A 26,101-nucleotide genomic window follows, 5' to 3' on the forward strand; every position below is an offset into this window, starting at 1 on the left:
AGCAGAGCGGGGGAAAAACAGGAAAAGAAATTCATTAGCTGTAGTGATGCAGCTTGTGTAAACTGTAACTGGTACAAACAACGTGTCAGTATGAAGTGTCACATTAATAAAATGCTGCTCGTTGCATCCTGGGATTGTTAACTGAACGTTGTGTAAATGCCACGGACACTTTTTATTCCACTCGGGAAGTTTTGACATCACTATACGAGGGATACATTTACATGGTCACTCCTAAACTGTGCACCATTAACGTTGAGTAAATAAGGAGTGAGGTGTCTCATCTGAGTACGTACCTGTCTGCTTTCAGGCGATACTCGTACCCAAGGAGGAGGAACCCTCAGCAGATGAAGCCCAAGCAGCGAAACGCCGCTGCCTTCCCACTGGCTCAGCCCCGCCCACCGAGACGCCTATGGAAACGACCGATCTGCCAACTTGCCCCCTATCTACAGCCCCGGTAGACACGCCAGTAGCAGCACATGACAGTATTAGCACACAGCTGACCTCACAACCTCTGTCCCAGCCCGGCGTGACCCGACAGGACACCCCAGCCCCAACCGCCGGTGTTCAGGTGGACGCCGAGACCCCGATGGACACGAGTGTCTCCCTCACGGAAGCCCTCACAGAGTCGTCCCTGGTCTCGGACCCCACGCTGACTCCACAGACGACCCCCTTTCAGTCGACATTGAACTCGGACCCCCTCCTCTCCGCTCCGTCCCCTCCCCCGCCGCCCCAGCACATGTCCGACAGCTACACGCCGAGCAGCGGCTACGTTTCCTACATGGAGACTCTCCTGCATTCACATTTCCCTCAGGACGACGGGCCCGGGCCCCTCTATTAAATAAAACACACACAAACAAAAACTCCAGTATGTTATTACTCGGTCAATCGAGGCTGAGCCAATAGGAAGTAAGCTAATGGAGGCGGATTCTACTGAGTGCTGTATTAATTGACAAAGAACATTTCCTGAAGCGGCTCTGAGAGCTCGGGGCGGGAGCAGGAGGAGACACGGACACATGAGCACTCTTTTAATGCATGTTACCTTTCTATTTTTGAGTTAATGTATTTGCAGTGGTGCTTTAGCCTGTTCCAACGCAGAAGCAGCTAAAGAGGAAGAGGCTTTTTATTTTTGACTTTATTGTTATTATTATTATAATTATTATTATTTGTTATTTTGTTTGTGGGTTATTTTTTTTAAAGGTCCTTATGCTTATTGTATTTTTTGGTCAGCTGCTGTGCTTTTCTCCTCCATTTGAATATGAATACGTCTCTGGGTGGTATCAACTCCATACCTCGTTGCATTAATTCAATAACGGAACCCTCTTCTTTTCTTTCTATACGAAGCTAATTATCAGGACGACATCTCAGCAGTGAGGTCTCGGTGGACTTTTCTCTTTCTTTTTTTCCTTTTTTAAAATCCAATAACCAGCAACAAAAGATCTCTATTTTTCAATCCAGCCACTGGTTGCGAGAAAAAAGTGTGACATTATCCATCTGCAGGAAATTTTCAGTGCGGTTTTATTGCTGGATTGCAAGAGGTAAATGGGGGGAAAGGGTGGGGGGGGGGAAAGTATTGTAGAGGGAATTCAGTATTTAAATGTCTTAGTCAGATATTGAGAGAATAATTTGTCATAGGATAAACATGTTGAATGCAAACATTAGTAGAATTGTCCTCGGATGTGTCACAGTAGTTAAGAGATGAGACCTTTATATATATTGACATTATTTAAAATGGCTCCACTTTAACCACCCAAAAGTGTCTCAGGGTTCCTACATGCGTAATTGGCACACAACATTATAATTTTTTTTTATTTGGGGCTTGTATTTTCACATTGGCTCCTGGTTACAGTTTATCTGCTGTTCAGGGTGATTACCTTTTGTTTACTTTTATCTCTATGAACGGAAAGTATGGAGAATGTCTGATATTTGGAAAAAGGAACTTCTGTAGGAACCCTAAAATCTGGAAATATTTTCTACCATTCTTGGTTTAAATTCTATGTATTAATCAATATTGTATATTGTTAATGTCGTCTGTTTTTCTATAACTGTATTCTTTCTATGTTCATTTTCTCAAATGAATTCACAAACTTGGCCGATCTTTAAGGGAAAAACATATGAAAACCTTTATTTTTGACAGATTTTTGCAGGCGTATTACTCGGTTTGTACTGACAACTACATGTTTTTGTTTTTTTTCCCCGGACGTGGCCAATTTGTGCTACAAGAGGTGCTAAAGAGATATTAAAACTACTGATGGACTAAATACCCCAAGTTCCCAATACTGTCCACCTTGTACATACCGCAGGCCTTGTGAGTTGTGAATCAAATTTGTAAATGTCTCGCATATACTGTACCTTACCTTTCCTTTCCTTTTTCTTCCCTGTCACCACAACTGAAAAGTTGGAACACACGTGTTCCTGTATCCAAATGACATCCATCAAGAAATCATATTTCACAGGGATTAAAGTGGGTTGCTAGTTGCCAGCTCTTCTGTGTTTCGTGTATTCAGTAGACCATAGATTTGAAAATGTAGTTTCTGGCTCAGTAACAACCCAGGCGGTATGTAAACGGTCACTGGGTCTAGAAAGTGAAGCTGATTCAGCAGTGATATCTATCAGCATCATATCGACCAGACAGATGTAAGTCATGTCAATTCACTCTCAGCAAAAAAAGACACTCAGCGTAACTGTTCCTGGGATTCTCCGTCCAAATACTGATCCGTCCTATAAAATGTTGTTCTGGCCTTTTAGTTATGTGTTTTGGGGGGTTGTTTTTTTTAAGTTCCAACATGCTAAATGTGAACACACGTTTTCAGTACAGACGTTTAAGCAGGCCTCAGCTGACATGTATGGACCGTCATGAGGGACAAAAACAGTTCGACATGTTAAATAATGCACTCACTCATGTCAACTCTAGTAGAGTGTCAGATATCCAGTTAAATAACAAAGATAGGCCCAAGGGTCTTGGATCTTAAACAACAAAAATTTTGTCCCAATAGGACACAGATGTTTGGACAACGTCAGTTAACAGTATCATTAAACCTCCCATCCTCACAATTTCTTTTGTGTGACTGAAGTTTGACTTAAGTCTCAGTCATCATGTTTCGAACATAGCTTGTGAGACACGGGAGTCTAAATAAAAGTTCTTGGGAGTTGTCCTTATTAGTTCCTGCTGATATTCTCACATCCAGACCTAACCCTCTGTAAGACTCACATCACACATTACCATGTCAAACGTTGTATTTCTCTCTCAACACGACCGTCCGCTCTGGCAGACCCATCACAGCCCCTGTGGGAGATCCATCCTCTGCATCCTGAAAGAGAACATCATCATCAGCTTTTCAGCGTGACATTTACAAGGTTGAAATGCTTTTTCGCCCAAGGTCCTCTGGGGGAATGTTTTATTTTTTCCTCCTATTTATTCACTCGCTAATGGTGATATTTAATTAAGGCCACCAGGGTTACCCCGGGTCCGTGGCATGTAATCGCCTGTTGAAAGACATGAACCTCCGTCGCCTCCTCAGACAAAGAGCTTGTTAAGTGTACGTTCAATAAGTGGCAGTGCACACAGCAGCAGCTGCTGTTTATTCCTCTCTGCAGTGTCTGGTTGGCAGGAATCTTGGCTTTGCCCATTAAGCACACAGCGGGGGGGAATGTCTTTGCACTGGCTTGCTGGCCTCATCATGCAAGTTATTTTTAGAGCATAATTAGCTAGGAACCACCATCCTGACCAACCGAAACACCCGGCAAACTAATTCTACAGCTGAATTATGTTTTCATCACTCTTCATGGGAGTTTACATACTGTGTCAACATACCATGATTCGCATTCGATGCTTGTATTTTCGATGTTTGTCTACCAGCATGCCAGAAAGAGGAATGTGTACAAAGACTTACAGCCATTTATTTGTGTGTAGTTAGCACAGTATTTGATGGATGTTCTCTTCTACTTCATTTAGCACCACTGCAACACATGGGAGGGCAGAGGTCACTGCAATGGAAGCGGTGCCTTTAACAAGGAGGACCATCTGCTGCTCTGTAAGAAAAAGAAAAATTCCATCCTCACATATTCTGACACTGTTCTGTGTTTAACCTGAGCCTACAGCTGCTTTCCGGAACTTTTCCTGCCAAACCCCCTTGCAAAGTTTTCCGAGAAAAGTGTCAGGAGCGAGCTCATTTGAGAATACAGTAGAGGAAGGAAATTCTCTGGAGAATACACAGCGAGCGAGTGGGCGTGTTGGTGACTGTAAACAGAAATCACTGCTTTCCACGGGGGAATCGTCATCGTGTCCTGTCCCTCGCATGCTCTTCCCGGAAGCCACAGAATTTTCCTGCTAGCGGAAACGCGTCTGACGCGGACAATCTCCTGCTGCGTTCGTCGCGCGTGAGCAACTCCGGGCGCAATTTCGCAGAGCTCATGTCTGACGACAGCTTACGTGGTCCACAGCATCTTCACACAGGTTGGAATCGTTGTACGGGTACTAATGTTGAACTGGAAATTCAACCAGACCTGTGGTCTGCTACGGCTCCGGGGCCCGTTTCATTAAGAAACAAATTTGCAAATGCTGCTTAGCAAATATCACGAATTAAGGGTGTTTGTTTTCATTAGTGACACGTGAAGATGAGCCAGAGGGAGTGTTGCAAATTTGATAAAACCGGCCCATGTCTACTTCCTGATGTTACATGTGCAGATTGTGGTTTTGAACATTGAACTGTGGTGCAAAATGGCCTCTGTAAAATAACTGACCCTGCAGAACTGACACCGTTTTTTTGTTGTTTTCTACAGCTGAAGCATTTTCCGTCGTCAAACGTCATCACGGCTTTTGAAAACGAAAATGACATCATTTGCTTCGACATTTGCCAAAAGGATTTTTTTTTTTTTTTAAAAGACACGGCAGACCAGCGCAATATGATCACTGAAAGCTGTGTCAGGTGTTTCCTTCCTTCGTGTCCTGATGCACTAACAGGATTCACTTTGACTCCTCGGTGTTAAGACCTTCTAAATTTGGAATCCCAACGAGAAGAGGATAGAAGTGGAGCGGGAGAAGGTCACGGAAAGAAATCTGTGTCTTATGGACAAATTGTTAATGTGGGCATGAGCTCACACAAACACACACACACACACACACACACACACACACACACACACACACACACACACACACACACACACACACACACACACACACACACACACACACACACACACACACACACACACACACACCCCACTAGCCGTGCATATGCCAAGGCTGCATTGCCCTCGCTGGATCAGGGTGGCCATTAACATTCTGAAGTGCCTGCTGTGTCTTTGCGGAGGAACTGGGGATGTGCCAGCTTGGCAATTACTTTAACAACTCCAGAGTTTGATTTCTTTATTCGGTTGAACCTAGCCAGGGGTAAAACTAAGGAGAAACACGAGGGAAAGGACTGCAAAGGACAAAAGTTTGAGTTGACCCAACTGTAGTTTAGCAGAGGAACCGTATGTAAAAACATGAACGAGAACCTATTCCACCCGTATGTGTCCCTGAGTTTACAGAGACCGCAGACACACAAGTTCAAAGGTCATGACGGCCGGTGGGATTCTGTCTCCAACACGGCGTCCTTCAGGGCGACATTCAAGCCTCTAACTTGCTCGATGTGGCTCTCAGACAGCGGAGTGGCTCGCATGGAAATGGAAATCAGCGAATGCAGTGGGATCTAATTGCAGATGGAAGTGGCAATTATGCTGACAAGCCGGTTGATATGACAGGCTCCATTATGGCCTTAAGCCTTTATTACATGTCTGCCTAGTAAATCACATAACGGAGGGAGTATTATCATAATGACTCAGTGGAGCTCAAGCTGTCAACAATGTCCCTTGTTTAAAGGGGACCGGACTGAGTAGTTGTCGGTGGCCGATTTTTATGAACTCCCGTAGACACGGAGGACGTTCAAGTGGCGTAACTATGGTTACATTTTCTCTTTGAAGATCCACTCAGGCTAATCCTCTACAGTACGTTCTGTATAAGATGTCCATCAAGGACTCTGATGGAGGATCAGGGTTGCAACCTGTGTCCCAATCCAGGCTACATTTGAAGACCCACTGCGTCACAACGCTACGACTCACATCGAGGGGCTCCTTCAAATGCGGCCAACAGATAGACCTCCGTAGACCAGACCGTCTCATTTAGGTTGACACGCAGCCATAGAGGGCGCATGGCCTCCGTCTGCCGCGTACACCGCATCATTGAGGCGGGCCCCTGAATTGGGACACAGCTATTGACTGTATGTGAAGATGGACGACGCGTCTCCACTTCCTCCCTCTGTACAAAAATTGAGCCCAAATATCCTGTGGATGATGCCAAGCTCCCATTTGGATCTAGAGTCTATGCAGTGGTTATTGTGGAGTGGTGCTGTGGAGTCTCAGCTGTCAATCACAATATTTCAGCCCATTTTATGACATCAAATTAATTAACATCGAACTTATCCGGAACAGGAACACTTGAACATACATGAGTGTGATCAGAACTGCTTGAAAAAACATTTCTTGTGAAAAATCTTTTGTTTTCGACCACGTCCCATCTGCTAACATGGAGCAGGCGAGGTTATGACCTGTACCGCAGCCAGCCACCAGGGGGTGATCAAGATGCTTCGTCTTCACCTATGGGGAGCTGTCATGTCGTCCGTCTTCAGTCAGCTCAAAGTAGAAGTGATGCTAATTGCTAAATGTTTTTCATCTTGATCCCTCACACATTCGTTCCATATATTTTATATAATCAGTTTTTCTGAAAATGCTTTGCGGTTCAAGGAATCGTTACACAACCTTTTTTTTAAATTGAAGGAGTCTGTATTTTCTGGACGGTAACTGTTTGTCACAGATGTCTGGATCTGGTGATGCAGTTCTTTTTCTCTCAAGTCTCCCATTTGTTTTCTCTCTTGCTCCAGACACAATTAACTGCAGGAGAGAGAGAGAGAGAGAGAGAGAGGCTTGTTGAAGAGCGAGGGGGAAAAGAAAAAACAATGTTGGTAAGTGCCGGGCCTTATTAACGAAGTGAATCTTCATCCAGTCACACACCACAAATAAATGGCCGCCCCCTTGAAGCCCTTAATCGGCCCATTAGTCTTCGAGCGACCACAGCCTCCTCTCTCTCTCTCGTTCCCTCTGAGACAGAGCAGATGCATCCATCACCTCGCATTTGCATGCGGACCACACGCGCTGACAGAGCTGAGTGCACAGCTGGAGATGCTACATCATATTTACTCCCTTACTTGTGCAATAAACACTGTTCTCCACCTCTTCGGGCGCTGTTTCCCTTCCCTCTCCTTCATTTTAAATACTCGCATTACTCTTTTCTTTTCACACGAAACCAGGACAGTCGTCTGCTCAAGGAAGCTCCAGTCTGTCGGCTTCACTTGCACGCTTCTGTCTGCGTGCACAAAAACAAGTCCTGGCCTTGTGAAATATTCTTTTCCTTAGGGTTACTTCACCTTCCACGGTCATTTTCGGGAATATTTGGTTCCTTGCAGTCATTTTTATCCGCTGACGTACAGATTCAGTCTCATTCAGTTCTGTGACTCACTGTATAGGGAGTGTCTGAATGACTGGGATGAAATATGAATACGCCAAGTAATGACAGGGTTTGCTGCTCTAAGTCAGCCTCATTAATCACCAGACGTCGGCATCCTGTGCTCTTTAAGCCGCACAAACACAGACCGACTCTTCTCAGAGAGCTGGCACGCTTATCTGTATATGACCTGCGCGTAGTTTCCCTTCATTTTCTCTCCATTCCTCAGCCGCCGTCCGCTGCACCGTCTGCTAATTTGGCCACTTAAAATCTAATTCCAGACACAATTAGCCTTTAGCCCATCCGGGTGCGTCACCTGCGTGTGGGTCTTTTCCCCCTTTGATTCGTTGTGCACATGTTGTCTTTCTCTCCCTGATAAGAATCATTACGGCGGTCGCAGGAAAGGAGTTTTGATCACTCACCGGAGAAAACACATTAAAGGGCCTTTTAGCGGACGCCATTAGGAGACTGTTCAAACCAATTCCCTTGTTGCCACACTGGGGTTATCAACACCGGGAGACTTGAATTCATTACTTCGCCATAGGTTTTTACATTTGTACTAGAAAGACTCTCACTTAAGCAGAGCCCGGCCCTGCTGCTGTTATTTATTCCTCGGGAAACTCTTAACTGCAGAGCTTGCAAAACGATGAAGCTCATCATTTTTACTTTGCAGGCGAGTCACAACATCATTTCACTGTGTCTGCTCTGCAGCTGCTCGCAAATTGGTTTATTTTTCAAATGCACATTTGGGTAAGTTTTGGGTTTGGCTAAGTGCCTAAAGAGTGCGTGTGTGTGTGTGTGTGTGTGTGTGTGTGTGTGTGTGTGTGTGTGTGTGTGTTTTCTACATTTGTGTGTAAAGCGTCTGAGCAGAAAGTCAATCAGCGACCTGACAGTGTTTGTTATTCACCATTCAAGCGGGGTGCGGCCCAGTGTTTGCAGGTTGTTGGCTGATAATAACAATGCTACTTACATTTCTTGAGGTTATTGTTTCAAAATCAACATTGATATTTATTTGTAGATTGTAGATTTGTACACCCAAATTCTACAAAAATATGTTTTTAAAGAATCCTAGAGATCATAAAAGCAAAGTGTAAAGTGAACATTTCCATTCGGGGGCAAAGTGATGTCGGACTCTTTATCCCACCGTGTGTATTATATCTTACTTGTATGTTTCATTGCATTTAGATGATTCTGAATAATCTCCTATTGCACATTTTCTGTAAATCAAACCTATAGAGTTAGCATATAATTATATATAATATAATATAATAGCATTTTACAGATATGAATTAAATCCTTCATTCAGTCATCTAGGTCATCTCTTATCCATGGATTTCCAATCATATCTGAGGGCTTTTCCAAATCTTGCTGACAGAGACAATCCAAATAAATGTTGAGATATAAAGCCAAATCTTTCTGGGAGGAGTAAAAACTCACCCAGCTTAAGGTAAATGCCTCAGATCAGTGTGTGTGTGTGTGTGTGTGTGTGTGTGTGTGTGTGTGTGTGTGTGTGTGTGTGTGTGTGTGTGTGTGTGTGTGTGTGCGAGCCCTCAGCAGATTGAGCTCTGCTGCGCGGCGCCTCGCCTCCTCCACCTGCCTAACGACTGTTATTTTCCGTTGCAATTGGCAGTGTGGGGTGTTGAGCAAAGGGGGAGAATCTCGGTGCGTGCAGGGACCAGACCGTGGATTTTCGGCTGAGGCACCAGGAAGCAACTATAATAGGGGAGAGAAAAGGGGAGGCAGGGTGTGGAGGGGAGTGTAAGGAAGAGTAAAAGGGATAAGGATAGAGGAACGACAAATGATAATATCGTGTGCTACAGAGTTTGCACGAGAAGGTCATGAGTGATTTTTATTTATACTAAGGTCTAGATTCCTCCAGTACAAACCTCAGACAGTTGTTGATAGCAACCAGATATGCATAAAAAATGCATCCGCACTCCAGTACGAGTATTTCATCCTCTGACTGGACTTTATGAATTCCGTCAAAGACAGAATTGAGTGGGTCGCCGAGGGAACGTGACACTACAGCCCTCTGTCCACGGAGTCAACACTCCAACCTGGTGTCCTGACAGAGGACTGTTCTCTTGACAGGATCTAGTCATCAGAATCAGCCCTCACGACTCCCCATTAAATGAAATGCAAATTCCCAAATTCTCAAACACTATCAACGACATGACCGTGACTTCCTCAGCTGCCTTCTCCTCCTTGTAAGAGGAGTGCGTTGCCGTCATTTTGTAATTGTAATGCTTATTTTAATTTTGTTTCTAATTCTTGAACAAATATTCTTCATTGTACAATACAGCCGATGAAATAAATAACACCAACTCAATCACAATGGATGCCATGGATGGATGATGCATCTGCAATTCTCACTGCTTCTCACAAAATACACAATTTTGTTCATGTGTGTGTGGGCATATAGGATTTCTTGAGAGTTGTGTGTGTGCATTTGTGTGTGTGTGTGTGTGTGTGTGTGTGTGTGTAAGCGTGAACATGTTTCTCTTCCTCCGTGTTGGCGTGTGTACTGTGCCTCTGTGTTTCTGTATAATTATGTGTGTATCCTTATGGGCACAAGTCTCCTCCGTGTGCACGCTTTGCGTGTGATCATGTGCAGTACTCGCCAGCCGGGTTGTGTGTTTGTTTGCGTCTGTCAGTGTGAGAGAGCGAGCGCAGGGAGATTTCCTTTCTATAATTAAAAAAGCTAAGATGGAAGAGGAGAGGGAACACTTTTAATGGCCTTAATTATCCTCCTCTCCTCGTGCGCTACACCTGCGCTGCCGTCGGAGCCTTGGAGGGGATTTCATTTGAATAAAATTAAATTAAATCTGCGTCACAGAGAAAAGTGTTTGTGTGTGTGTGTGTGTGTGTGTCGTCTCCGAGGGTCAACATTAACCGCCAGGGAATTGAATACAAGAGAATGTATTTGTTCCCATTGAGAAGACAGAGAAAAGTAGTCATTTGATTATTTGAGTCTCTGGGTGCGGTCCAATCGTCAATTTTGCTTAGGAAGGTTCCTAACTGAGTGAAAAATATTCTCAGACACAGAAAGTCCATCAAGTATTGAATAACTAGTGCCATACATTCTCAAAGCATCTAGCTCATAGCACACCCTTTCATATTGTGCATGTAAAGTCTTATGACAGCGCTTTATTACGTCCAATTAAACAGCCATCATTAGATATTTAGTGTCTGTGAAATATTAAAGACTCTAACTCACTTTACATGTTCTAACATTTTTACAAAAAAAGAAAGTTTACTTTTTTCATCCATCATGCTCAGTGCAGGGACACACGCCCGCACACACACGCACTCACACTTTCTCACTCACACACACACACACACACACATACACACACGCACACACACACGCGAACACCCCCCCCCCACCCCCACCCCCCGACCACGCACACACATGCATTAGGCGAACACACACACACACACACACACACACATTAGGCGAACGCACAAACACACACACACACACACACATTAGGCGAACGCCGTGTTATGGTTGATGTATTAACAGTGATGTAATATGAGGCCAAATCCATCATTTTTGAAAGCGTAGCAACATCCAATTCAAATAGCAGAGCATATTTTGCAGAAATGAAACATCCGACCCGTCCACACAAAATTGATTTACAATTTGACTCCAGCTGTAATCAAAGCTCCCGCGAACATCAGGCCGCGCAGAGAGCTACATCTGCAGACATGACGCAACAGATGATGAGCCGCTGGTGCGGAAACTGAAGAATGGAGACATCAGCCGTCAACATATCTGATTGGCTTTCCCTCCTCGAACATCCGACAGAAGTGCACCCTGGGAGGAAACCACCCATCAGCCCCCTCCACCTCTCATCCTGAGATCATCCCCTGGATCATTATCACCTCCAACACTCCGGTCTCCGCCCCCTTCGCCGAGGAGCCTTATTTTTCTTGTTAATTGAAAAACACAACACTTCGACGCTGCAGACACACTTCGTGCTCGGCGTCTGAGGAGTTTCTCCGTGGATTCTTCGAAAACACACAAAACTGATCGATGACCTCATTTGCATTTTCCTGCGAGGAATCCTTGCACTTACATCACGACGAACATCTGGGAGTAAAGTAAAACCAGCCTTCGGTATTGTTTCATGTGTGGACATTTCTCAGTGAATTTAACACACCTCCTCACAGCACAGTCGCACTAAGGTGGCACGAAAACAGCAGCTCAAAACAGGGAATAAAACATATATTAGTAAAAAAAATGAAGCAAAATAACTTTCATCTACGATAACAAATACTCATCCAGCTCTGCTGCCTTCTGACGCGGCTCTCTAGCCTGTGGTCACCACAGAGGTGTTGTGCTATTTGTTTCATGTACATCATCTATGAAATGCACACGTCTCATTACAAAGGTAAGTTATGTAACCACTGCTGGCAAGTTTACATAAGTTCACCCGGAGGCTGTCGCCCAAGTTTCCTATTTGTCAGAAGAGTGAGTGATGAATGATAATATGTTTTGCTGCCTTTCCATTTTGAGCGCCGCAGAAATGAATAATTTAATTCACTGTGCCACTCGAAGGCAATCTGTTTTCTTGCGTGATGCTCAATGCGCGAGTTGACGATGTGAACCGATCAACACACCTCCAATTCCAATACGACAACTTTGACCATTCCGTTAGTCTTTTATCGGCTGTCTTACGTGACACACACTTAACGTAATTATTGAATCTTCAAGCGCTTAAATCTCTGTCAGTGTTGGTACGTACTCGTACTGTAGCCTACAAGTACAGCGTAAGTACAAAGAAATGACACCGTAACTGCGGATTATCTTCACCGTACGATGCAGGCTGTAATCTTGAGCGTTACCAGATCTTCTTCTCAAGAGAAGAGGCCAAATAATGTGTCAGCATGAAAACAATGAAAAGAAAATTTGGTGATCAATGGGATGAGAAAATTTGCCAATGTCCGCTTATTGATGCTGCCTTGTCTCTGCCATGTCAACCCAACCAGAGAGTGGAACTCGTTGCTCTGGAAACAAAATTCAGCGGCAGTCGAAGGACCAACCCCTTCGACAGCAAAGATGCAGCCGCCTTATCTGCTTGCCCGTGAACAGCGGCTCCTATCCTCGCTCCTCAACACAACCATATAGACGTGGAGAAGAGGAAGCGGCAATGAACGTCCTCTCGTGTTGCGATGACAGCATCCACAGCCGTTAATGCCAATGAATGAATCCCTCGCCTGCGGAGTCTATATTCAGCGCTGGCCTTGTAAGGGGACATACTGCATACTCCACAGCCGCCTTCAACTTTTAAATGTTTATAGTTAACTCTATCAAATAAGACACAGTTGCCTGGAAGCGCTGCCCTCCGCTCCTTCGTCATTAAAACTAAGGTCATTACTTCAATTAAAGGCCACAGCCTGTAAAGGCGCGGCCTTGCAGCGGTTGCCGCTGCCGCTGCCGCATGAAGCCACACAGTTACTTTACGAATGGAGCCGGCCATTCACATAATTAAACCCAAGATGTTAGGACATAATTCTTAATTAAGCTTTAATGTGATAAAGTGTGTAAGCAGGACCGAACTCTCCTTTAAGGGAAGAAGGCCTTTGTAATGAGGTGATTAATGGACCTAAGAGGGAAGAAGACGTAATTGGCTGGTCGTCCCTCCCGGCTGTAGGACAGGACACTGCCTGTCGTCGGCTGCTCACCGGGACATGATGTGATGTCGTCCGTCCGCAAGAAAAGCCTTCAATAGCAATATCTAATGTCGGCACAGATTAAGATTACAGCTCTTTACCTCGGACTGCCTCCTGCACACACTGTCACAAACAGTAAGGCGACGGGTTTACGGCTCAGACTTAAAGGTCAGTGCATAAACTTGTTTAATATCAGGCAGAAAGAGCTCCTCTCTGGCATAGTTGGGTTTTCTGAAGTGAGCTGCTACGTCACTGCAGCAAGGGAAGAATAGCCGGAGGTCAACAAAACAAACTTTTTTCTTGCAAACAGAAAGTTGGGTTTGCATTCAGTGTAACAAATGCACAACGTGCATCCTTGCAGTGTAAAGCGCCGTTTTCCATTAGACCTATTCAAGTCCTAGGCGACAGTGGGAGATGTGCATCATTAGACGGACCCTTCCTCACATGATTTTGATGCTACTCTGTCAGTGTCAGTATTCCGTCTGCAAATTCAAATGTATCTGAAGCGGGTTCATTGATGTCTTGTACTAAAACCCACTTCCCTCACCATGATGACCCTGGGCTTTGACAACAGTCAGCCTGTGACTGTGACAATACTGCCACAGCATTGCAAACTTATTTCGACACATTTCAGAACAAGTGTCAAACTTGCAGCTGAAGCATGGTCTCCCAAAAGCCCTGTAGCACATGAAAAATGTCCCAGTAACCTGCATGTAAGCAGTTCTTTTACAGGGATTTTCCGAAATTAGACGCACCGCTCTCTGACTTTAATGTAGAGGCTCTCAGAAATGATTCAACTTTGATTTTCACGTGTCGAACAGCATCTCACTTGACCTTGATCTTTTTGACTCTGCGTTATTCATGCCAAGAAATCGGTTTAATGAGTCAAAACTGTAATTGTTACTTGTCACCCTGAGGCTGAAAGTGTACTGATATTCCCTCCTCACCCCTCCTCACAGCCTGCAATATTCTCACCCACTATTCCGTGAATCTGTGTCCTGACCAGGGTCCTGAAAGCCTCTGGAGGTGTTGAAGGCAAATTGATAATCAGAATATGCATATAAGCATCTTCCACAGACTCTAGTTTCAGATGTTTATGCAAAATAAAATAAAAAAGCTTGATTGGCGCATGAATGGACTTTGGGTGTACAATCCAAATCTCTCTTGTTATTGTAGCTGTTAATGATGCAGAGTTGTGCGGCGGCCTAAATCAGGATGTCTCTTCTTTTTTTTCTAACAGCAGTCAGCAGCTGCTACTTTCATTTGCACTTTAAGATGAGCACTAGCTTGTTAGACTTGTTTAAAAGAGTTGTTCACTTGTTCTTGTCACAGCAGAAGTGGTCTTAACAGACCAAGGACGGCTCGTAACCAAACATTAACCACACCTATGAAATACTCATGGACAGAAAACGACAAAAGAACAAAGCGGATGTGGAGGATCGAGGAGATCGTCGCATCATCGCATGAGCAGAAAACCCCCCGAGATGACTTCATGAAGTAATGTGTAACCTGTATCGCTTGACCGAGATCTCCGGCCGGCGCGTTTTGATCAAAAGTAGCAGGAACTTTTTTTTTCTCAAGGAACTAAAAGCAGCGGGACAAATGAATTGGAGGGGGCGCCACAGTCCAGGTGATTAATTGGAAACACTGCATTTAAATCTGGAAACACTACAGCAGCAGTGAGGGAGATTCAAAAAGAGACAAGCAGTAGTAATGAAGCATATTCAAAACACCTGAAATGCTACACTAAATGTCAGGAAACAGATTTGATGAGCTATTTCCGGAGATTGATCGGCTGAAATAAAACGCTGGAGCACTCGACCAAGCAGCCGTGTTCAGGGCTGAATGACCCAACTCAAAGGTTCCTGAACTTTCGTAGAGTTTCAGTAGAGTTCCTGCAAAGGTTCCTAGGTCCTGAGCAAAGTTCAGGTATATATATATATATAGAGAGAGAGAGAGAGAGAGAGAGAGAGAGAGAGAGAGAGAGAGAGAGAGAGGAGGTGTAACTGCTGTGACCTTAATAGCAAAAAGGAATGTTTCAAAATGTTTGTTGTGGTGGATTTGATGAAACATTTCTAGAATCCCTTTGCAGTCACAAACTCAGCGCCACTTGCCATATGAAGAATGAAATGCCAGGACAGTTCTTGTCCTCTCTGCTCTGATGAAACTGTTAATTTGACATCCTGGTGGAAGGGAATTTGCAGCTTTCATTGGAAAATCCAACCCCGAACCTCCCGAATCCTGCTTTGTGTGGGAACAAAGCAGCTTAATGTCGCTGCCGTTTTCCTTCCTGAATATTCAACTGTTTAGAAACAAAGTCAGGCTTGAAAACAGGAGCAGCCATAAGCTGCGGGATTTTGCTTAACCCCATCAGAGCTGCTTTGATTGTGCATTATGGACAAAGAGATCTTAACCTGTGGAGTCTTCATCGTCAAACACAAGTGATGATGCAATTTACCACCTTTTACCGTCCATCTCTGCAGCTAAAAGAGAAAAAGTACCGCCACCACCACAAAACCACTAGATTTTGACCTCCAGGGAGGAATCATAAAAAAGAAATGCAGCCTTAAAAGCAAATATTTCACAATATTTTATAACTTCATCAAACGCAACCGGACCATTTTATATTAAGTGGCTTGAATCGCTAATTCACGCTGAAAATATTACTTTGCAAATTACAGACCTCGAGTGGACCCCGCCATTTAACGACGGGAATTATGTGTGAATTGATTGCTTCTTTGTGCTCCGCTTAGCTGTAATCATGTGAAATCATCAGTGGATTTTTGATGTCAACAGAAATTACGCTTTGTATTTTAATTCATGCTTTTGTACAAATAGGACACTCAGAGAAAAGGACGGGTGATGGAAATGATGTTTCACTTCTTGGCAAGATGTGTTCAGCACACGGGAAGCTCTTAGTGCCCAATGTCAAAGGACAGTGTGAGGTCACCATTCAGATGATATGGGACTCTCTAGCGTGTATAATACACAGAGCTTCCTGAGTTCTGTGTTCATTTATGCATCGCTACTTGAACGCGCCGACTCTCACCTGCAGACGCTGAATTAAACTTACAGGAGACCAACATCGACAATTTGCAGATTTCAAAAGCGACGAATCCACAAACAAATAATAATTCCAAGCCCGCCGGAGGTGGCTGGTCCTCCTTGCCCCTGTATGAGCAGGACAGCAGACCATCACATGTCCAGAGATTCAGACTCTCAGTCAGCTTTGACTTCCTCGCCTGCCAACATGGAGGCTCCAGAACTGTGGCCGCTCTCTGGCCCAGTGAGCAGAGGTTGTCTGTTGGCTTCGCCCGCTGGTCCGTACTTCACGGCTCAACCTGGGCCCACTAATCAGGCCACCCGTCGCCGCCAGTCCCACCCCAGCTGTCTCCACTGGAAACGGGGCGGCGCACAGCTCGACGAGGAGTGAGGGGCGGGAAGCCTCAGTGGAGGGGGAGAGAGAGAGAGGGGCCGTGTCTCCGTCCCCCGGCGGCGTCCCACAACCTGCTGCGCAGCGTGACCTCTGACACCGGGGGAAAAGCACGGACCTGCGCGATCGTCGAAGAGGAATATTTGAACTAGCTCCTCCATCAGTTCAGTTTAAGAGCAATTACGTTTCGCGGCACGAATAACATTTTCCCGGCGAAGACACCTGCAAAAATGTATTCTGCGGGGGGAACGCCTTCCGACGGGCTCATTTACAATTCCTTTAAAAAGTAAAGGGTAATTACGTGGGAAATTAATTGAGGATCATTATATTTCTCTTTTCACGTCAACAAAGATGAATGTTGAACAGCAGCATGCTGCATTCCTAATGACTCGCTCTGCAGTGTTCATGTAACGTTTTACCAAACGCGCCGTATCAGGTAGGATTAGTTGTCACGTGTCGATTTGAACCCGTTCCGTCTCAGGCAAAAACGATATCCACTGCTGCAACTTTTGGCATCTCACCACTTCCCTTTGAACTTGATCTGGATCAGTTAGCGCCCGTGAAGTGTGCCGCCGAACGAAACACAAATAACTGAGATAAAGATGTTAAAGGTAAAGTCTAAATGCTGCTTTCACCCTGCTCCTTCACTCTCTGTGTTTATTTCATGAACAGTATTTTTCTGGTGTTTTTCTGGATTTTTTCCAGTTCATTTCCTGTCATGTGTTTTATGTTTGGCTTCACCTTCTCTGTCTCTGCCACTCTCTCTCGCTTTTCTGTCTTCTCTAAATTTGGCTTTTTTTTCTGGCTCAACTTCTGTGAGCTTCGCCTTTCTTTTTCTTTTTTTCCCCCTCTCTCCTGTTTTCGCCATGTTTTATACTTTTGCTGCCGGCTGTCTCCCTTTATCCACCTTTCTCCTGCTTTTAGACCCGGAGCTAGTCCTGAACTGCAGAACATTGATGATAATTGTAATAATCATAAACACAGAACAGCAACCAACGTTGGTAGAGGTGTAGGAAAGCTGTCCTGAAATGTAAGTCAGACACTCACGACGAGCCCAGGGTGCGTCGCTTCTGTTCTGCCGCTCGTTTTCTTTCACCGCGCGGTTGAATAGAGGATAAATTCAATCAGTTCTCCTGAACCGCAGGTCAGTTTCAGAAAACCGAATGGTTTGAATCTTGACTCTGTCGAGTGAATGAGAGTCAGCGGCTGCTGTTATTTTAAACTCCTTCCGCGTTCCGGTCGACTTCTCTTTGCTCTGTTTGTTCACCTCTTCTGTCTCGGTCACAGTTTATCTCGTGTCAACTTTTTCTTTCATAAACTCACACATGCTCATTTCACGACTGGTCAACTCTCTCTCTCCATATATATATATATATATATATATATATATATATATATATATGTGTTGCCATCAGGGGGCAGTAAACCTCCACATGTTGACACTTTAACGTGTCCACACCCCACTCGCCCTCAAACACAGCCACCAACGAACACACTGAATGAAGGGAATGAGCACTTTGACAAGGAATTCATCACGTGTATTTGTATGAATTCAAACTACAACATTCGATTTCCTCCAAGCAATTGTAATGACTTGCTCTGCATGATTTTCCAAGCCCGTGTTCACACAACCTGTTTGGATTGGAAATGCACGTCCCCACCTCCCCACCATCCAGCGTTGTCGGACATGTTTGCTTCTACATCTCTGAGTGGGTATTTAACAGGACACCATGGTAAATGAAGAAGTCTCTGCCGTTTAAAGCTAAAGCAGTTGCAAGCATCATAATGAATTCAATTGCTGCCAATAGACAATCAAATTAAGATGGTATATTCAAATGATATTTTACCTTTATCTTTTCTTGGATATTTTAACATTTAGTGCAAGTACTAAAGCCTCTATTTCTACCTTGTTTGTTGTAAAAAATATACAGTAAATATACTGTAAGACCGATTTTTTTTGTGACTTGAAGTGTCAACTCCTCTGGGAGATTATCTTAATGACAATCAAGCAAAATGTATTGATTTCACACTTTCTGACAGTTCATCCTTTGAGGCAATTCGACCGAAATATTGTGACGTAAATGTCGACGAGACCAGATACAAACAAACAAAACAAGTACACCGTAGTTTCTTCCATGACTACTTTTCTCTTCACACTCATTGTTTCTATCATACAAACACAGATAAAAGTAGAGGACAGCGCGTTCTTGTATTCTGTCTTTCGTTCCATCAGCGTGTGTGTGCGCGTGTGTGTGTGTGTGTGTGTGTGTGTGTGTGTGTGTGTGTGAGAGAGAGAGAGACTGTGAGCAGCCCTCTCTTTGGCTACTGCATGGATCTCATTTCAGGAGGTGGAATTAAAGCTGGCTGAGACCTAATCCCAACGTAATACCCCCCTTCCTCCCCCGTTCTCCCCTCCTCATTTCATGAAGCAGGGAAACAGGACAGAGGGTGAGAGAAGGATTGGAGGTGTAGAGAGGTGAGCAAGGACGAGGGGTGAAAAAGGCAAAATGAGAGAGAGAGAGAGAGAGAGAGAGAGAGAGAGAGAGAGATGAGACGATGGGGAGAAAAGCTACATCTGGTTCTGCAGTCGTCCAGTGGGTTTTATTTTTTCTGTAAATAATGAGTGTATAATGAGCGAAATCCCTTGAATAACAATAAAGTTCACTGAGTACATATCTGAATAAATATTCAATATGTTCAGTCATCTTGCGGTACATGTGACGAGATAGCGTTTCGCTAGAGCTCCCTGTGCTTGCACCCACGTCCACGCCACTGGACTGGCTCCATTCAGATGAATGAGGATGCTGCGTTTCTTCAGTCGGGCGTGAATGGCGCCCTGAACCGGACACGCTGTCCACACTGGTCATGTGACGAGCAGCCTTCTCATAGTCCTTTCCACCAGAGAGAAGAGAAGTTCTGGTTCTTGAAGCGGTTCTGTCAATGGTTATCTGAACTTTGGTGCCGTCTAGCGAACCCGGCCTACGTCAAAAAAACGAGCGTGGACCGACTTTCCTGCTGTACTGTATGTTCACAAGGGCTCACACAAACGTCTCCTGAGATTCAACAAGGGGGCAGGAAGGGAAAGTATGCGGACAATGTCCCGAGTAGCATTTGCAGACATGTGCGACCTCACATACAGTACAGCCCCTGCAGATAAAAATTCAGGAAAGTGTCCAGACTTTGGTGGATGTCTGACAGCAGCTTTATAGAAATATTGACGCATGTACCTGAGACGCAAAGTGAAAGACTGGGATGCAGCCCCAGACCCGATTGCGCTGGATATGATTTAGACAGGAACCGAGTGGACCTCCACATCAAAACATTCCACTGGGCCACCGTCCCATGTGCCTCGTCACCAGACAGAGAGTTAACCAACGCTAGGGCGCCCCACACTGTACGTCCCTTTATGTACAGACGAGTCGCTTCTCTGCATTTGTGAGGGTTTAGATGACAGCGAGGTGTTTAGTGAAGGTCACTGATGCTGCGGCCCCTCTGTTATTTAGGCTTTTCCGGGACGAGAGCCAATCAGATCCCTCTAAAGCCGTTTCCCCCAAATCCTCATCACATTATGTCGCAGCATAAGCCCTGTTGAATCAGCAGCTATTGGACTAGCAGTAATCAGCTTAGCCTGGCCCCACTGTAAATATGCAAATAGTATTTGATGATTAATTGACCCCAGTTGGCGGTGCAGCCAAGCAGACGGAGGGAGAGAGAGAGTGTGTGTGGGAGAGGAAGAGGCAGAGTGGCAGAAGAAGAGCGTGTGAGGTGAGAGGGAGAGGACGTGGACGTCAAAGAGAGTCAAATGACTCTATGTCCCGTCAGTGGAATGTAGAGTGAGGGCGTACTGTCTTTGGGACAAAAAAAGTTACGGGTAATGTGTTGACAACATGCGTGCAGAATAAAAAGTCATTTTATAGGCATTCACATGAATAATTTAAGTTATACATTAAACGTCACCACCAGCCACACCAGACCTCAGTCGCAGCCAACATTTCATGTCATAGAAAATACATCTGATCCGTTGCTCGAAGAAAAAACAATAACTGAACCAGAGTTTTTGTAGCCTGTGATTAAGAATAGAGACGTCATGGGGGAACTCAGCACATATTTATTTAATTGAGTCGACAAACATTATTGTCTCCTATGGTAACCGTTAATGTACAGTGTAGCCTCTGTCAGTGATGGGTTGAAAAAATCATACTAAATAATTGAACTTTTCCAGAAAACTGCAAACATGAGTGAGTGAGTGTGTGTGTGTGTGTGTGTGTGTGTGTGTGTGTGTGTGTGTGTGTGGTTGCATTTCTTTGAGGGAGTAAGAAAAAATGAAAAAAACTTGGAAATAGAAATTGAAAAATATTTAAAAAAGGGACTGTAGCTATTTACACACGCACACACACACACACACACACACACACACACACACACACACACACACACACACACACACACACACACACACACACACACACACACACACACACACACACACACACACACACACACACACACACACACACACACACACACACACACACACACACGGTGCCCCCACCCCCTTCGGCTCAAATGTCAACAAGGAAAATTGGAAAAGAGTAATTCTCTCAGAGTGAGAAATAGATTGCTTCTCATATATGTACGTCCCTGAATATGACAAATTGATTCTTGCGGAGAGGCGAGCAGCAAATCCACCAAACAATTTTCTATTGTATAGCTTTTTTGAATTATGATTACGATCATTTATTTATTTGTTTGTCTGTTTTTTTTTGCAAAACACAACTCTCCGTTGTAATAGAAGTCCCCTCGCCTGCAGGGCAAGTGTTCCTCCTCCAACCCTCTAATTTGTTGTTTTAGCAGCCTTTACTTTCATTCCATCATACATCCGAGAGTTTGTGAGTGTGCATTTGCACGTGTGTGTGTGTGTGTGTGTGTGAAATCAAGTGAGTGAAAGAGAGAGAGAGAGAGCGAAAGAGAGGGAGAGACTTAAGACTTAGCTTTAGCTGAGGATGAGGGATATCAAATCGATTGGATGCTTCCTGTTTGTGTGTGTTTGATTTTCCAATTTTCCAGCATCTCTTTTTCTCTCGTGTTTCTATATGTCCAACCCAGCCACACGCACGCACGCACACGCACGCACACGCACGCGCGCGCACGCACGCACGCACGCACACACACACACACACACAAATCGACCACCAAATCGCTCTGTCTCCTTCCTCCACCTCTCTCTATCTTTCCCTCAATGTCTCAGGAGGATCAATGTTTTATGGAGTTGGAAGCTTTGTTGCTCTGCCGTTTGCTAAAATTGGTTCGGCAAAAATAACTTGTAACCTGGCTTCTGCTATTGGCTATCTACCAACACACACACACACACACACACACACACACACACACACACACACACACACACACACACACACACACACACACACACACACACACACACACACACACACACACACACACACACACACACACACACACACACACACACACACACGAAGCGTAAGACTGACACGCCTGTAGTTCCTCTTCTTCCATGCAGACATTTACCTCATCATCCATTACTTTTATCTTCCAGGTTATAAGGACTTTTTCATTTTGTTTTAGAATGAGAAAATATACATTTTACTTTATTGACTGTACTAATGTGTATGTAAGAAGAATCAATCAGAAATTTTATATCCTTGTTAATAGTAATTTTTTTTGAAAATAAAAAATGGCTGCAATAGTGATTACGACATGAGTAGTATAATCACTCATACTGTAAAGTACTGCGAGGGTTCTAGTTCCAGCTGTGTTTAGAATGATTAACGATGATTCATTTAATATTTTCTATATACTTTCAAATGGTTCCTGCAGAAATGCATTGCATTTGCCATCATTCTCTTTTGAATGTGTTTTTCAACCGTTTTGAAAACAAAACAAAATGCGTGTTAGCATTTGAAACAATGTGCTGCAGATATATCGTGTTTCGCAGTTGGTGGAGTATGAATGAAGGAAGAGTTCATGGATTTTGGAAAAATGTGGTCACTGAGTGCATTTTTGTGAAAGCAATGGAAAAATGATTCAAAGTTTGGTCCACATACTGACTGTGTGAAGAGTTTTGACAATGTGATTTTATGTTGGCAATGGAACCCCCCCCCCAGTAATGTCAAGGTGTAGTTTGGGGTCAACCTTTGTTGTCTTGGCTCAACGTAGTCCACTTTTATTCAAGCCCGTCCCAGAACTACCTGGACACCTTTTCATCGTTCACCAAAACATCTTCCTTTGGAAGCACCGCAATAGGTGGAGAGTTCAGCCCAGTATTTGCCTTTAAAAAAAAAAGTATAATCCCCAAAGAGATACAACATAGAAACATAGAAGAGAAGGGGATTTACATGGAACTTGTTGACAATGAAATCTGAAAGTGCACAAGCGAGAGGATCAGACACGTCCAGAAATGTCTTGTCGGGGTGAAACTAAAAGGCACCCGAAGAGGAGGCCTCCTGGTGTGGAAGTCGAGGGAACTGCAAAATGAATCCCACTGTCTTATGGACCAATAATAAAATTACTGTTCCCTTAATAATTCATTTTGACTGTTGATTCTACAAAGAAGAATGGAGCCAGGCATAAGGAACTTTTTTTTTTTAATTTTACATTTTGAGAATTAGGATGTAATGTTGAGGAAATAAGTCTTTTAAAAAAAAAAAAATCTGGCATAGCAAGAATACATCTGCATATTTATTAAATCCTGGGTGATGATGAGAAACACGTCCATTTAGAGCTGTTGCTATTATTAACCATAACACAATCTCAACTTTGTATAGTAGTATATAGTAGCAGTAGTACTACTACTGTAAATGAAAATACTGCTTACAAAGTAATCATTTAGGGGTTCTGCTGCTTTGAATACTTTCCTACTTTTACTCTAAAAGCAGGATCTCAAAAGATCTCAATACTTCCTCCATCACGAGTAATTATTATAATAATTAATAATTAAACTGTGAGTAGTTTTTTTTTTACTGTCTTCACTGTTTTATTCTCTATTTCTATCTCCCTGTAGTGTTTTAATACTCCAGTGCATCTGCATGAGGAACCAGACGTGTGTCAAAGCTGCAAAACCTCCATTTCTGACCGAACAAACACTAATGAAATCTCCGAAACAACAAAACAACAGCGTGAGACAAAGGGCAACAGCGGAATAAAACTGTTTTTGCCATGGCGGGTGCACTGAAAACAAAAGATGGCAGGCACAGCGTATTACTGCTGTCTGGTAATCTGAGAGTGCAGATGCTTGTTGGGGGAATTTACGGCGGCTAACTGGATGTGCAGGGAATCCACTGTGAAACATAAAGTCGAACTGACAGTGGTGGTTCCCAGTTGAATCTCCTGGTGGAGCTACACAGTCCATGTCATTTACATAATTCAATTTACTTTGCCTTTTCCAGGAACCGTGTATTTACTTCAAACTGAAACCTGACATTTAGCTTCTATAAAGTATAAAATAGTGATAGAAATAATATTGCTTTTTACGTCTGAATATATTTTAAGTTTTAAAAGCCAGCCTGTATAAGAGAGGCAACCAGGTGCATCGGATTTAAATGTCACTTACACAAACGCACACGTGCAGCAGAAACACGTCTCCGTGACTTCATGGGACATTGACCCTAACCTCAACCTCAACCTCAACCTAACGTCATGGTGCGTTCACGGCAAACCCGAAATCTAATTCTCGAGTCGCGTTACTCACGTGATGCTCGGGCCGCTGGACCAACCCGCCAACACTCGCCGCTTTCGCCGCGCACGTCACTCACGTCAGGAGACTGTCAACGCTCACTGCCTGCCCCCGACACTGCGTCACGCAAATAATTTTGCTCACGTTCAAATGTTTCAACTCGAGTGAAGCAAATGACGCGACTTTCAGGTCTTTGCGTTAAGCGCACTGCGTCATTCGTGGCGCCTCCTTGCATTGACTTTGTTTCTGTAATCTCATCACGCCAAAAATTACGCCACTACGCTCACCTTAAAACATCCTCGCCTACAAATTGAATACATTTGATAATTTACACCAGGAAGACGAAAAACAGATTTAGGTCTCGACAAAATGAGGAATATCTTGACACATGCACACACAGAGATGTCTGCTCACACATCCCCACATTCATAAACTTCACTATCTTGACACCCTACTCCTTCTGTAATCCCTCCTGCCAGGGTTCCAGATAGTGAAGGGGTCGTACTTGGAGCTAAAACATTATCTTTCTGCTCATTAACCTTCGACAGGGTTTCCTTTCCGCCTGGCCGACTCCCCCTCCTCTGCCACCTCTGCCTTCACCTCCATCTCTTCTCCTCGTCGGCCCTCTCCTCCCTATTTGTCGAGGCACTCACCCGGATGAGACGGGAGCCTTTTAAAATGTCTAGTTATGCTTCACGGTGCCTCTCCTCGGCATTGGAGATCGACTTATCTGGACAATTTGTCCCACAAGTTGCCAAGGCACTAATGAGATCATCCGCAGCAAAGTTTTGGGGGTTGAACTCGCAGGCGGTGTTCTCCGACCATGTCTGCGCTGCCGGCCCTGCTGATGCTTTCTTCCTGAAACCAAGCGCCAAAGGTGGACATGTCCAATATCCATTATTATCATGAATTAACATTGACACGCCACACAGTCAATGCTCATTTGCTGAAAAACTGTGATGTCACTGACAGCACTTCCAAAAAGCTCCGCTGAATGCTGATTGGCCGAAAAGCAGAGCATATCAAAGATATGTGTTATTGCATTTCAGCGAATCAAAAATGGCTACATACAGTCAGAGAATTCCTGGAAAATAAAGTATATTATATGTAATATTGGATCATGTGAGTCAGTTTGTTTTTCACTGTTCGTAACTGTCAATGAAGACATGAAAAATTCCTTCCCCTCATGGATTTTTAAAAAATTAAATCCATGAGGGGATTTAATTTGAAAATTAAATTTTCATAATAAAAAAAAACCAAAACTTTTTGATAAAGCTGTAAACACAGAACGCTCCTAAACATAAAACAATAAAAAAAATAAGAAAATACATGAATGAAAACCCTTCCACAGAAGAATTGCCATTTGAGATGGATGTTTGACTGTAAAAGTCTAGATTTTAGAAAATATTTATGTCCATGTGAAATCAATAAGACTTAGATTTCATGACACACACACACACACACACACACACACACACACACACACACACACACACACACACGTTGAGGATGCCAAGCTAGTGGTATAAGAAACAGATATAACAAGCAAACAGCAGTAATGGTTTCCCCTGCTGCTGTGGCATAATCTGACCAATCATCCTCATTTTACCTGGTGCTAAATGTGGCCGCGTCACCGCAGGTTTGTTCCCGTCTCCTCCTGCCACCACTCACACAGCAGCCGCAGCAGCAGGAACATCTCTGCACCAAGAACGACATTTGTGCTTCACCGGTTTTC

At 44.1% G+C, this 26,101-nt stretch overlaps 1 protein-coding gene and 1 long non-coding RNA gene across 8 annotated transcripts in view; one reads left to right on the forward strand and one right to left on the reverse strand.

Annotated features, from left to right (window-relative positions):
- kdm4b (lysine (K)-specific demethylase 4B) overlaps positions 1-2,475 on the forward strand; it is a 38,017-nt gene extending 35,542 nt beyond the window's left edge. For both annotated transcript variants that reach the window (XM_035647253.2, XM_035647254.2), the window contains exon 22: positions 308-2,475. In XM_035647253.2, coding sequence (XP_035503146.2) covers positions 308-838 — 531 coding nt within the window. In that variant the 3' untranslated portion in view covers positions 839-2,475. The remainder of the gene's footprint in view (positions 1-307) is intronic.
- The window catches only part of LOC118318010, a 92,243-nt gene that overhangs the window by 6,528 nt on the left and 59,614 nt on the right, over positions 1-26,101 (reverse strand). For all 6 annotated transcript variants that reach the window (XR_004795596.2, XR_004795597.2, XR_004795592.2 and 3 more), the window contains 2 exons: positions 3,891-4,029; positions 3,221-3,308 (listed from right to left, as the gene is read on the reverse strand). This is a non-coding gene — a long non-coding RNA (uncharacterized LOC118318010). The remainder of the gene's footprint in view (positions 1-3,220; positions 3,309-3,890; positions 4,030-26,101) is intronic.

The sequence above is a fragment of the Scophthalmus maximus genome, chromosome 13 (assembly GCF_022379125.1).
Source record: "Scophthalmus maximus strain ysfricsl-2021 chromosome 13, ASM2237912v1, whole genome shotgun sequence".
In the NCBI taxonomy this organism is placed as follows: domain Eukaryota; kingdom Metazoa; phylum Chordata; class Actinopteri; order Pleuronectiformes; family Scophthalmidae; genus Scophthalmus; species Scophthalmus maximus.